The sequence below is a fragment of the Candoia aspera genome, chromosome 2 (genome assembly GCF_035149785.1).
Source record: "Candoia aspera isolate rCanAsp1 chromosome 2, rCanAsp1.hap2, whole genome shotgun sequence".
NCBI lineage: Eukaryota > Metazoa > Chordata > Lepidosauria > Squamata > Boidae > Candoia > Candoia aspera.
In genome coordinates, this window is record NC_086154.1 from 64,113,179 (window position 1) to 64,128,044 (window position 14,866).

At 39.2% G+C, this 14,866-nt stretch overlaps 1 protein-coding gene across 2 annotated transcripts in view; it reads right to left on the bottom strand.

Moving 5' to 3' along the window:
• KDM3B (lysine demethylase 3B) overlaps positions 1-14,866 on the bottom strand; it is a 52,744-nt gene that overhangs the window by 32,500 nt on the left and 5,378 nt on the right. For both annotated transcript variants that reach the window (XM_063292037.1, XM_063292035.1), the window contains exons 2-6: positions 13,089-13,256; positions 12,492-12,605; positions 6,861-6,966; positions 5,271-5,395; positions 86-154 (exon numbers count right to left, since the gene is read on the bottom strand). In XM_063292037.1, coding sequence (XP_063148107.1) covers positions 86-154; positions 5,271-5,395; positions 6,861-6,966; positions 12,492-12,605; positions 13,089-13,256 — 582 coding nt within the window. The remainder of the gene's footprint in view (positions 1-85; positions 155-5,270; positions 5,396-6,860; positions 6,967-12,491; positions 12,606-13,088; positions 13,257-14,866) is intronic.

Consider the following 14,866-nt stretch of genomic DNA (forward strand, 5'->3'; position numbering starts at 1 on the left):
GCTGGGGAAATCATGGAGCTCTCTAGCTACACTCCTTTATTTTAGCCCATAACTGTTTGTATCATGATCTACTAAACCACGGTACCTCATTCTGAGCAGATGCGTCCATCACTACATGAATCAGTCGAGGATCCACTGACTTGATTTCACCAGTCTGTTTTTGATGTGATGAATCCAAAAACAAAAGGGGAAAAGCAAAATCCAGCATTAGAGAAAAAATACACTGTTCACAAAGTAGCATTTAGTATCTCCAAAGTGTGTCCCCAAGTTATGTCAATTTGTTTTCATATCTCATACTTCTTTATCCTGCTCTTGTTTTAAATATGGCCTATTATATGATGCTCTATCACTGATTTTCTATTATTTGAATATTATTCTCATTATATATTAATTATATAAATCTAATAATATTAGGTATTAATTATTGTGACATATTAATTAATGCTTTTCTGTTTATATAAACATTTAAGGTGGCTATAATCACTGTATACCAGATTATATACATATAAGACTGAAGATATCACATTTGCTAAATAAAAGAGTGAGACATTCCCTTTATTCCCTCCAGTACTATCTGCAATCCTACAGAGGGTGGTATTTTAACTGAATCTGGACACAGTACTAAACCACATGCTAGTATTAGTATTAGGAGCATGAGCTTCATCAAACTTTAGGTTCACTAAAATAGGAAACTAGAAATATCTACTTCCTTTTACAAATAAACCACAATTCCCTTTAAATCTGGAGAACTCCAGTTCATTTTAACTTCTGGTTAGAAAACAAATCAGGCCATAACCTGCAATTTAACCTGTCTTATTACTTCTAGCTAGAGCTTAATCTAATCAAAATTTTATGTTCACATCACATTTTAAGCCTGCATGGTTTAAAACCAGAAGCAGAAGCTTTCCATCTCCATCTCTTACAAACAAAAGACAAGGAAGAGAAAGTACACAAGTCTTAAAATAAATTAAGGCTTTCCTTCATTATCTCTAAATTATAACTTGCTTTTATTCCTGAACAAGCCCACTGTGTGAATCCAACAAAATGAATAAAAACATATCAGCAAATGCCACAAATATTTTAACAAACTAGGATACTACATCTTGTCAGGTGAGACTTTGGATAGGCACATCCATCTTCCATAACCATTTTTTCTTACACATTCTTGGCAGCAGAGAAAGCTGCCTAAAGATTTTAAAAACACTTGATATAAAGTTCCATGGGCTTTATGGAAGAAAATACTCTTTAATATTTTGAATTTTTTTATACGAGTATTGAATGAGTTAGCAACACATGGACTACAACATCACTAAACAGTGCCTATGAAACCCCAAAGTAACACCTGTGATGTATTCTTGCATAAGATATTATGAGATCTCAGGAATGAAATAACTGTAATCTTTTAACAATCTCACAATATTTTGACATTTTTGTGCCCCCATCTGCAAAAGATGCCTACACTTATTTCTTTATTTATTGTGTGGTAATAAATACATTCTAAGCAGTTTTTCTGCCTGTATAAATGGACCTGAATTCTCAAAAAAGTGCAAGATGTATAGTAGCATATGAAAAAGAACAAATGCATACATGTTTTTAATATGTATAATTCTACCTGCATATGTAGATTTTAGAAAATTAAGATTTTAGAAGCTACTATTACCTCCTTTAATAAATTCAAATAAATAAATATCCATTAATCTCACTTTCTGTAACCAGCACTTCAAACCTTGAAACAGACAGGTATCTCTGGCAATCAGAGCCCTAAACTGTGGAATGAGTATGCACAGGGTGAATTCATTACTGGCCAAAGAGTAGAATTAAATATAAGTAACCAGTTCTGAATTATCACAGTCTCTGTGATTCACACATTACTGACAAGAAGGAAGGTGCTCACAAGACCAAAGAGCCCTCATGAGGACTGTATCACTTGAGACCAAATATTAATTTGATAATGTTGAATAAATGTGGATAGTAGCATCCAAGCAGGCATTCTATATAGTTTAACTAAGAGGACGTGATTAAAAAGAACTGCAAAGTGGCTCTCAACCTCACACAATGTCCCCACATGGGCAGTGGGATTGTTGCACTGCAAGACCACAGCATAGTTTTATGTTATCTACAAGCTTGGATGGATGCCTATAAACCTTTGGAAGATAGAAAGAGGTGCTTATCCCTCTTAAAAGTAGTGGAATCTTACAAATAAGGGACAACCACCCTACAGATATCCAGAACATAGGTGTATATATGCATGCATGCATGCACCTTGAGTAGTGAGAAATAATAAAAGTGGGGAAATATCTTTATTATAATGCCTATAATTGCCTATAATTATATTGTACAATATTTTAAACATTTATCCATGCTGCTCTTTAAGTGCATACTAAATAAAATTACTACTACTGCTACTTTAGATCACAGACGCAAATCAAAGGCCTTTATGCAACAGGTGGAAAATGATAATGTCACCATTCCAAATTGAGCGCTGGACAAGGAGAAAATTACTATCCCATAAATTGAATATTGTATAGAGTACAGTAGTATATGTTCCCTTTGGGAAACAGTAACCTGAATGGAATATCTTATGATGGAAAAGACTTTATCACTCTAATTCTAGCAGCAGAAATTTATTTTGTCTGAACACTAACTACTCTTGTGACAGGGATCTTCAGGGAGATGGCAGGGCCTTCAGTGATGGAACACACCAAAACTCAATGTGGTGGCTTTAGTCTATGATGGCATATACCCATGTATCCACAGTAGTTTTCCGAACATTGTAGAAATATACAAATTGGTCCTCTGATGGAAGAAGCTGAGAACGTGCAAGTCAAAGATGCCGAGACAACTTCCAACAATGCTGCTGAGAAGACATACTATCATATGTCAATATCTTATAGATAATTCTACAGGAGATATAGAATGGATTATCAAGCCATAGAGGGGCATTGAAATGGGTCTGTATCAAGATTTAAATGCATGATGCTGGAGTTGCTGCAGACCCTATTTGCTGGCCACACTACTTTTGGTCAAGTGTATCATTGGTACTGGAGATAAAATGACAATCCATCACCTTTATTTCTTGTACAGGTTGTCTTCTCACCCAGAAACAGGTAACATGGAAGATGGTTTATACCAGAAGTTCTTTGCTACCTTCAGCAAAACCAGCAACATGTTAAAAGGGCTAGGATGTCACCGAGTCCTAAACTAGCTGCTAAAAGGATTATCCACTGTTGTATCTGAAATTCAAGGACTGAGATATTCTAAACATGCTTAGTATGCAAGTAGAGGCCTCAAAAAAGGTAACAGGATATTTGCTAGGTAGGAGACTAGAGAAGTATTGGAAGTCCTCCACTTTTTAGAAGTCAGCACTGACATGTAACTGAACATTTCCACAGACTGTTTCTCTGCATTTATTGGTTAGTCCGTTCAAGCACCTATTGGAATTGGGGGCTGTGAGTTGAAAGAGTATGGCAATGGCAGATTATTGTAGAAAGTGTAAGTGGTAGTAGAGCAAAAGGCAGGGGATAAACACTTGACAGTGACCAACCTGAAGGGCTGAGACAAAGCTGTTTAAGTGAGGCTCTCAAGCCCAAGATCTATTTGTATAGAAATAAACATGAGCATCTGGATAATAACTGTGGCACCCTGCAGGCAAAAGACATAAATAAGATGGATATGACCAGCAGGCATGTTCTATTTCTCTGCATCAATGCTGATTTATGTATTCCTCAGGAACTTCTGTGGAGCATGTTGTGTATGATACTGGGGCATAACCTGGTTCTCTATTGAAATGCAAAAAATGATACAAAGCAACACAATGATTGAAAAAACCATCACATTGACAAAAATGAAACTGGATTCTAAAGGGACTAACTGCAACCTTGATGACACTAAGAGGTCAGCTGAAGGATCCAGAATCAAGCAGTGGTGACAAAGAAGGCAGAACTCCAGAACCAGGGGCTAGGAGGATAATACTAGAAAAAGACTCAAAATGGCAGAGGTCCAAGCTGAGGATGGGCTTGGAATCATTAGCTGCAACTCACTTAAATGGTTGAGAACTTTCCAGTATTAATGGCAGTGGTACTATACTAGATCCTCCAGGGCAGACAGAAACTGAAGATATTGGACCTGACTGACCTCAAGCATCTACCATATTTACTCACGGAGAAGCCCACCCACAGATAAGCTGACCCACATTTTTCATGATATTTTGATTAAAAACTTGAGCGTCTATTTATCCATGGATGGGCTTATCCATGAGTATATACAGGAAACACAGGTACTTTCAAAAAGTATGACCATGTATACTTGCGGATAAGCTGAACCCAATTTTTGGGGTACATTTTGGCACCTACAGTTCTTGGCTTATCTGCAAGTATATACTGTAGTTTCCATGTCTGTGGCCTTGTGAGATGTATTGGGCAACTTGGGCCATCATACAAACACTGAAAAAGCAGAGGCGCCAGATGTTGTGGAATTATCTGCCTTCAATGCTTTTTCCCAGGAAGCCACTTGCATTGTCATGCTGGTTTCTTAAATGCTTGGTAACACGTACAAGACTCAACAGTATGTTCTTTGCCCAGGCATAATACGGACAACTTCTGTCCATCCAAGAGGATGAGCTTTCTCCTGCAATCTTAGCACTTACAGAACTGGACCCTCAAGGTCATAAGAGAATGGAGCCCAGATTAAAGCATATACTTAGAAATTAGAAGAAAGTACAAACAGAATTTTAACTAAAATAATTGAGAAATAATACTGATAAAATGAACACTTTAGAGAGATCAAAGAAGAACTGAGAAGGGGAAGCCTTGACTAGGAACATGTGTTGTATGCAAACATGGCAGGGCTTCCATCAAAAATTTAAGTTTCATAATGATCCAAATAAGAGTACTCACAACTGCAAAATCCAAATGAGTAACTTGGAGATTACAGTGCCGAACAGTATAAAATTAAAATCATTTCAAGGACCAAAAAGCAAATAATAGTTACTAATTTAGGTGATCAATTAAACACACACACACACATATATGCACACACTATATATATATATATACACTCACACACACAATGAATATTATAATAAGTATAATTTACAAATTTACACTGCCCTTAGAACAAATGTTTTCTTAAATAAGTGGGTCAAGTAGTCAGCAAAAGACTACTAGAGAAAGTGCCAACTTTGCCACCTGAAGCAGGGAGTTCATCTATAAAATGCTGGTCAGTGAACTGAAAAAATTGGACCTCAAAACCCCACAAGAAAAGCTTCACACCTCAGTCAAAACCACCTCCATCAGACGTGTGATAGGATCTTGACAACTCACAACTGCAGAGACCCAGCTGACTTCCTCTTCAGGCTGATACACCTTCACTCTTTGACCCTGTATACTGTAAGGTCCTGGAAAAGAGTTCCACATGATAATGTAAGACAGAAATGAAAAGCCTCTCAAAGAATTTAACAGAAGAAATGCCCTGAATGAAAGTGAAATGAAATGAAATGCCCTGATTTCTTAATATGCAAAATACAAACAAAGTTTAAAGTAAATATTTGTGAGATATAAAGTAAAATAGTTCAAAAGATATTATTTTGAGAAGTAGTTACCACAAATGTATAGGGTAATGCATCAGTTTCTAAAACTTACTTTAAAATATTTTAATTTGCTAACAGTAACTTCTAAATATTTCTTTACTTTTTTCACATATGCAAATCAGTTTTTACATTATCAAATTAGCAATAACTGGTGAAAAACCTGCAATGGAATTGCAAACTGCCTTTATGCAGGGTCATGCAACCTGTTGTTCTCCAGAGTTTTCAACTACAACCCACATTAATTTTTCACACTCTTAGTCATGCTGGCTCAACTATAGCAATGCCAGGCTGACGATCCTTGATTTACTATATATCCCACCTCTCAGGTACAGCAAAAAAACAAACAAACAAACAAAAACCCAACAATTCCCCCTCCTCTATTCAATGCATAAAATGAGTAGAAAGACTTATTAAAATAAAATACGTCAAGAAAACTAAAATCACACAGTCTGGCATCAAAAAACAGTTCAATATAGCTCAGGTCTACCATGCCAGTATAAGTCCAGAGAGGAGGTCAGACTTTGAGGAAGAAAATATGAGTGCCCGAGAATATTTGAAAATACATTTGAAGTATTCTTTAATACTGCCTGGCTACAAAGAAGATTGTGTGTTAAGGACAGATTTACAATGGAAATAGTGATTCTTTAGATAACTTAGTACCAAGGTATTTAGGACTTTCAAAGATCATGACCAGTATTCTGAACTACGCCCTAATCAACAATCTCAGTATCAGTATTTGGAACCAGCTGAAGCTTTCCAACATTTTTCAAAGGAAGCTCTGAATAAAGTTAATTATAGTAATCTAAAAAGCACATGTTCCTGAAGCTTAATAGAATGGATGCAGGTGCTTCATAACATTAGCTTCTGGCCATATTTAGCACTTCAACACACAGGTTTGAAATTAAAAACTAGGAATATATTTAACATGAAGGGGAAGTAAAGGTCTGAGACCAAAAGAAGGTGAGCCTATATATTGATATATTGATATATTGCCTATATTGTCCAGGACCAACCTCATCTAATCCACTGCAGATATCAGGCCTTTACATCTAGGGGTGTGAATGTTGGAAACTATTTCCTGAACAGCAGAAAGCTGCTTCAAGTAATTCAAAGAGATACTTTATTAATTTTTGGTTTTTCAGCCTGAGAAGCTTGAAATATAAGAAACAGATTCCAAATTAAAAATGAGGTTTTAAGCAGCAGTTATGAGCATAATCTAATTGCTATCAAAATGAAACATGCATTTTTTAAAAATTATGCCTGTTGATCTTACCCCTACTAAAGATCTCCTGAAGTTTCTGATCACCAATCAGTGCATTGACAGCTTCTCTTAATACAGGCTGCTGTTGAAGAACTTGGTTCTGACTTTCTGTTGCCATCTGCCAAGATATGTTTTTAATATGAAAAAAATAGACAGGAAGTAGACAAAAGCATTAATGATACTGCCAAAATTTTATCCTTTTATTCTACTGTTCACAGATAGCGACAAGAATCATTCAGAACTGCTTCTAAGGTTAAAAGTCACTTTGGTATAATACGGTTCTGCTCCTTCTCTCGTGCATATTGTAATATTTGATACATATTTTTGCCAAACACAACCTTAGAGGAATAAAACCGGTACTCTGATGCATTTATGTTTGACATTTATACTATTTTAATTAGGAATAACAATATGTGTTAAAGCTTTTTCCACAGCACATACCCTAAATTGTAGTATGAAAGCCTTGCATGCAGATTCTTGTTTTACTTGCTTGTATGCCACCCATTCCCAAAAAGGCCCAGGCTGGGTAATAATGTCACCATAAAACAACAATCCAAAATCTCAAGAACACATTAAAAAAATGACAAAATAAAAAAAGATTAAAAACTGACAAACACAATGTCACAAACCCCGCCTTCAGTTATAGCACACTATCCTCCTGTGCCAGGGAAACATTTTCCTGAAGCTCAAGAGGAAGCTTATTGGATCTCTACTGGGAAGAGGGTTCCACAGAATGGGGGAGGCTACTGAAAATGCCTGTTTCTGAGGACCTTGTCAGGTGATAGTTCCATAAGAATGGGACTTAGAGGAAGTTGGCCTTATTTGATCTCGCTGGATGGGCAAATGAATACAGGAGAAAGTGGTTCCAATGTTAACCAGGTCCAGAGCCACATAGGGCTTTAAAGATGACAACCAGCACCTTGAATCACACCCAGAAGCCAAATGGCAACCAGTGCAACTCCCAAAGCAGTGGAGTCACCAAAAATATCTGAGCACACCCATTACTGCCTATGCCACCAAATTCTGTAACAGCTGTAGCTTCCAAATGCTCTTCAACAACAGCCCTATATAGAATGTGTGACAGTAGTCGAAACGGGAGGTGACTAGAGCATGAGTGATTGTAAGCTGGGACTCCCTGTCTGGAAATGCTTGGTATCGATGTATAAGATAGCTGTGCAAAAGTTCTTCCAGCAGAAGCTGTGAATTTAGAAGAACTCCCAAATTATGGACACCTCTGAGTAGAGGAGTACAAGTCTGTTCAGAGTCAACAATGGAACTTCACTGAAATTGGTAGGTCTAAAGCCACTCCATCTTGCAGGGATTCAGTTGCAGTCTCTTCTTCCCCATCCAGATTCTGAAGCCCCCAGATGCTGAGTCAGTGTTTCTACCATATAAGCTGTTTGGTCCAGGAGTGAAATGTCTAAGTGGGCATCATCAGCATACCGATGATACCAAATCCTGTGCTGGTAGAAGACCTCTCCCAGTGGCTTCATGTAGATGTTAAGGAGTAAATAGAGGAGAGAAGCCTGAGGAACTCCACAAAGTAGAAGTCTCCGGACAGATCTCTCCTCTCCCACTACCACTGACTGGAAATGCCCTTTTGGGAAGGAGGAGAACCACTACAAGACAGTGCCCTCCATTCCAATCTCTCTGGAAATAGTCCAGAAGGGTATCTTTGTCAATGGTATCAAATGCTGCTAAGAGATCAAGGAGGCCTTCCCCTAATATGGGTCTCTCCAAAGGTCATCCATAAGCATGACAAATGCAGTTTCCAAGCTGTATACCAGCCTGAAACCTGACTGCCAAGAATCTAAATAATCTGCCTCCTCTAGGACTCTCTGCAATTGCAGGGCCACCACTTTCTCCACAATGTTTCTTAGAAAAAGAAAGGTTGGAGACAGGTATAAAGTTGTCCAAGTCAGATTGACCTATGGCTTGAGCAGCGAGTATACCACAGCCTCCTTCAAGGGTGACGGAAATATTCCCTCACTCAAATGAAGCATTGATAACTGCTCAAATCCAACCCCTGCCACCTTATGGGAGGTCTTCGGCAGAGATCTAACTGGAAGTAGTGGAACTGATACTGCAGAGGGCCCTATCTGCTTCCTCAGGACTCACAGACTCAAAATGATCCCAGATCACTTCACAAGACAAGGCCCCAGTCATCTCTATTGGCACTGTCCAGCAGGAATCCAGCTCCTCTTGAATTTGAGTGGTTTTGTCTGCCAAATATGTGAAAATTCTTCACAGTGGCCCTTCAGATACTCTTGGCAAACTTCCTTTCCTAAAAGAGAATGGGTTGTTTTAAAAAGGGCCACTGAGCAGCATTCAGCATAGGCAATAAGGGCAGCAAAAAATCTTTTTGCCGCTCCAGTCACCACTGTGTAGGCTCTAATATAAGTTTATAACAGTATCTAGTCAGGCTCAAGATGGGTCTTCTTCCAGCAACGCTCTAGGTGTCCCTTCCGCTGCTTCATCTCCACGAATTCTTTAGTACCCCAGAGAGCTGCAGTTGGATCTGCGAGCAGGGAGAAGCCACTGCATAGCAATCCAATTCAGCACTCCAAATGTCCCTTTATTCCAGTGAGTGACCAGAATCTAAGCCAGACTGGCCACCAGATCTCTAGGAAGCTTCCCAAAAACTCTCTGAAAATCCATCGAATCCATCAGCACCTGGGGAGGACCAATTTAACAGGTTCCTTCCCCACTGTGGAGGGGGTTGCACCATAAACTGTGTAACAATCATGAGTGTGATCCACGACAAGGGGTGGAGTTCAATGCCCCCCCCTTCAGATGTTGCCTCTACTCCAAAACAAAAACTAGATCTTGTTTATGACCTCTCATGTGTGTCGATAACTTGGTTCGTAATTGTCATGGTGACTATGAATTCCTGGGCTGCTCCCAACCACCCATCAAGGGAAGGCAGGTTGAAGTTCCCCACTATTACTAACCAGGGGAACTCCACTGCCACCCCTGCAACCATGTTGAGCATTCCTGGAACAGATGGTGCTGTATAACAAGTGGAACAGTACATATCTGCAAACCCATCTGGCCCCTTAGGCCCAACTGCACAAGCAAGGTTTGTTTGGTTGGTTATCTGCACAGTAGTGCCTCTTGATGCCAGCAGAGCTTTGTGGATGACAAGAGCTACCCTCTTCTGCTACCCAGGGGCTAGGATAAATGTTAAAACTGAAACCTGGGAGAGCAGATTTCTGAGACAGGAACACCCCTTACTTCCCCATCCAGGCTTCAATGATATAAGCTAAGTCTGCCCACTCATCCATGATTAGATTGTGGATGAAGATTTTTTTTTTTTACAGACAGACCTGGAATTTAATTGCAGTAGCCAAAGCCCCTAGGCTCCAAGGATTTGGAGTCCTGGTTCCTGGTATTAAAAGTGAGTGCTGGAAGGAGTGATAGGTTGTATGTATTTAATCTACCTTCCCTGAACATGGCCTGCTCTTAGCCTTCCATCATATATCTACTTGCCCATCACATTGGAAATCTCTTTCCTCCATAAACCCTGTCCCCATATTAGCCAGTGCCTCCTTCCCCTCTCAAATTCCCCAGCCATCTAGCATAGGTCATGCTCAACTAGATGACTTCGGGCTAAATCAGCCCCTCCGAAACCCCATTTATCGAACTACATACCTGCCCTCCTGCCCATCCAACTCCCTGTCTTGCTGTCATGAGAGATAAGAGGGCCCTCACAAAATCAGGAAACCTGAAGCCTAACTCTGGATCTCAACCAGGGAATAGCCAAGGTGTGATTACACACATGGTCCAAACCTGGCAAAATCTTCAAACTCTGTTGCAGGGAGCAGCTCCTAGGGGATAGGTACTGTGTAATCCAGCAACCAAACTGTCTCAGCTGACATTCTCCTTCCAGCCAATATTTAAAGGACTAGGTCACCAGAAAATATTCCTCCAAACCAGCCTCCTAAGTTGTCCAGATGACACAAAAAGTTCCTGCAGCAAAGTCTGGCTGAAGAGCTCACAATTTAAAGCCAATCCTAGGCCAGGAGCCATGAACCCAGACCTCCTACAACCTGCACCTTCCTTGGAAGTCCCAACTGCTTCCACTGCTGGTAGGCTCAAGCTTCCACAAGACAGACAGAGAAACAGCCAAAATGGTGACCATCAGACTAAGGCCATCCAAGCTCTGACACTATGAGCTAGCCAGCAGTCCGCAGCCCAGGAAAAGTCCCTAGGTCCAGGCGAGAGCTATTGCTCAGGCTATGGTGCCATGTGTCAAATTCCTCTGATCAAAGGGTTCACAGAACCCCTTATCGGTGCATCTTCCATCACTTCCTTATCAATGGGTTAGACTTTCTGTCGCCAGATGGGGGGGGTGTTAGGTTGGAGTGTGAATTGCATTATTATGGCTACAGATTTATGATGGTTCACATCAAGGCCAGTCGGTAGATACACACCAGCAACACCTGGATGGGAAGGGGGGTGACATACTTTCGTGGGAAAGGGAGGCAAACAAGGGAATGTAGTTTTAAATGTATGTTTTAGCAGGAGTTCTCCATTCGCAGCTTTACCTCTGTCCTAGTCATTTCACTTCATTAAACAGTTAAAGGATCCCCGGCTCCTGACTGTCATTGTGTGAATGCTCAAATGATCTAGTGCTGACACCATGCTTGTTCTCCAGTAAGCAGGCTGGCAAAGGCCTCAGCGGTTCTTCCAGCACATTCCATGGGTTATGTTCTAACACCATCACCATCTATCAGCTGGCAAGTTGTCTGGCATTCCAACTCATCAAATGCCTTCAAACCCCGAACTGTGGGATTAGCCATACTCTGCATCCTCTGACACATTCTTAGAGCTACCTTAACTCTTGCATTTCCTCAAAGCATTCTGACTGAGGTACCAAGATTTATTCAGATTTAAGCTTTTAAACTAAAGAAGTTTAACTTCAGTGAAGACCAACCTGCCAAAATGCAATGTTGCATAAGCTTTTCCAGCACAACAGAATGTTAAAGCAGCCTCATATATCCATTACTTAACATATACTAGGAAGCATTACAGAATAAAGCTTAGCAGCCTTTCATGGTAGACCAAGTCAGGAAACAGATACCATAAGAATTACCTGAATGCTATTGATATAAACTATAATAATAGAACCTTGACAGCCTTTCTCAGCTTTTTTCCTTCCCTCCCTCCTTGTTACGGCAGGGCAATCTAGAGTTTCTTTCTCATGTTTTTCTGGGCTAAGCTCATATTTTACTAACAGTTGCTTAATATTTTCATTAAGGCCATCTCTGAACTCCTCTACAATTGCATTATTTCTTAACTGACTGCAATAGCACTAAAGTGCTTTATATTAAAAAAAATTAGACTCAATGGTGAAATTCTACAGTTACTTTTGGAAGGAAATAATTTTTCCTTCACAGATCTCCATTCCACTGCAAACTAGTTCTGATGGTATCTCTAGTTCAAAAGTTGCTTATCATGCAGCATGATAGATCCTAGCAGTACTTTGCCTACTTACTGCATTCCCTTTCTTTATTCCCAAAAAAGATCGTGTGGTGGAAGAAAACTGAAGACAAAGCACAATCAAATATCAAGCTCATATTGCCCTCATATTGAAATCATGACAATTAAAATGTATACAATTCCAGACCATTTCTAATTTACCTGAAAAAGTTGTAATCCATTAGCATCAGACAGGAATCTCAAGTCTCGGTCTACAAGAGACTCTACTGGAACCACAGAACCTAAACCCAGCTTATCTACTAAAGGAGTAAATGTCTGTGAATAAGAACAGAACAAAAGTTGAAATACACAAAAAGAAGACTGAACAATTATCTGAAGATGTTCTCTAGTTTCAAACAAATTAATCTACTTTTAACATGATCAGAATAATTAAAATTTTGTTTGAGAAAGGTTGATAAAAAAAACCTCTTTCTCAATCATCTGCTAAAAGTAACTATACAATTTTCTGTAAAAATGAAGGTGGCCAAGTTCTCATCCAACAAATAATATGATTTTTTTTACTTATGGTCAATACAGAATGATACAAATACATTTCAAATAACTCCATAATAAGGTAAAAATCTTCCACCGTGGTTTAATTTTTTTCAGGATTAGGGTGTTTTTTCCACTATAGCTTAGATCCATATTTCTAGCCAAAAAATTAACCTAAAAGACAACTAACTTTTAGGTCTCCTAATTATAGAATAAAATTTGATAAGTTGCTTCCAATTAAGTATAATAAACAGTGAAGATACTCACCAGTGCAGGCCAATGTTCAACTGATATCCTGGTTCCTTGGAGCAAAACTGGTTCATTTCGAGGAACCCAAACAAGGGAACCTTCCAGCATCAAAACTATAACTTCTTCTGCATGAACTTTTACCCAAGCATGCTGCTTCCAATTGCACCGATCAAATTCCACAAATATCTGCAAAAGATTCCAAAATGTGTTCATTCAGATACAAATGCAGACATTTACTCTATGCCAAGCTGCCAAATATGTGTTCCTAAGAGTGTCTAGAAATATCAGCTTAGCTTTTCAACTAAGACTCTACTTATGTTCTTACCAGTTCAACCCCCATCCTTTGGCATGTGCAAGCACATTCAGAAGAGGGCACCTCACACTGGCATGGAAAACAAGGAATCTCCCTGAGGTTCCCCCCCCCCCCAAACCACTATGAGAGTGACAAGTTCCATCTCTCTTTCAAACCTTTATGGTGCAGCAGGATTATAAGAGAGGCAATCTATCCTGATATCGAGGTAGTTATGGATAGTAGAAAAAACAGCAGGCATTTGCCAAACAAATCCCACTGTGGAAAACATTCTCATTTCAATTTTAAGCCTTCTATGATTGCCTCTCACCCCAGGCCTCTAAAATACTTCTTTGTCTAATAGGAAGTTCTGGAGAAGGAGAAAAAAGTTGGCAAAATTGCTTCTGTCCTTCAATACTTCTTGCAAGTCAGCATAGAGAGCTACAAGTAGGAATTTGGATTCCTACAGGTTAGACTTAATGACTTAAATGGCCTGGTACAATTCTATGATACAAAAGGCCCTTTCCAGCAAAAAGCTCCAGAAGTAGCATACAGGTTTCCATCTTCAAAACTTCCTGCAAGAGAAGATCCTGCCTCTCCCTTCTAACCTTCATGCTCAGCAGAGGATTCAAAGGAGAAAGCATTTTTAATAACTGTTGTCTCTCATGAAAAGACAAAGCAAACTCAACCCTTTCAAGTAACAAAACCATTTATAGTATTTTCTCCAGACATTCCACAGTACAGATCAAGGCTATACAGTATGCCAAATCCTGGAACCCTCTGACTTAATATGATACATTAAATATGATACATTAACATAGGAAAGCCTGTTCATTGCCTGTATTTTAAGACAATAACATGAAAAGATAGAGCAAAGAATTTGGTCTTGATCTAGGAGTGGGCAAGAAGCCAGGGTAGGAATTGAAACATGCAGGGATCGAGGTGAGTCAACAGTTAACCAAGAAGGAGATTACAGTCATCTTGGGGAGAGAGCAGACCAGGGCACAGACTAATGTTTTTCTTGACAAGTGTGTCAATATCTTTGCAGCACTGTTCAGAGAGAAGTGCTTCAACCTGACAATAGACTGAACACAGGGGACAAAAAGTAAAAAGTTACTGCTTTTTTTCCCATTTAAGAGGTAGTTGATTAACTCCATTAACGGATTAGAAATAAAGAACAGAGGCCTTGAGACAGGAGAAATCTAATCCTGGACATACTGAATTTGAGATGTTGATAAATAACAGGACAAATACCACAGAAGCAGCTGAAGACCTAGGACTGACATGAATTACCTGTACCAACTGTACCCGACATCTAACATTAAGACCAGTAAACATAGCGAACTTTGATTTATCTGTTTTCATTAAAAATGCCTCTGTCATTCTTAATGGTCACACAGATTTGTCAGCTGAGCTGAGATTTGTTCTTGAATTGCAGAATTGCAATTCTGTAACTAAATCCTTCAACATTCTTTTACATTATATTGCTTACCTGAAAATTGTGTCA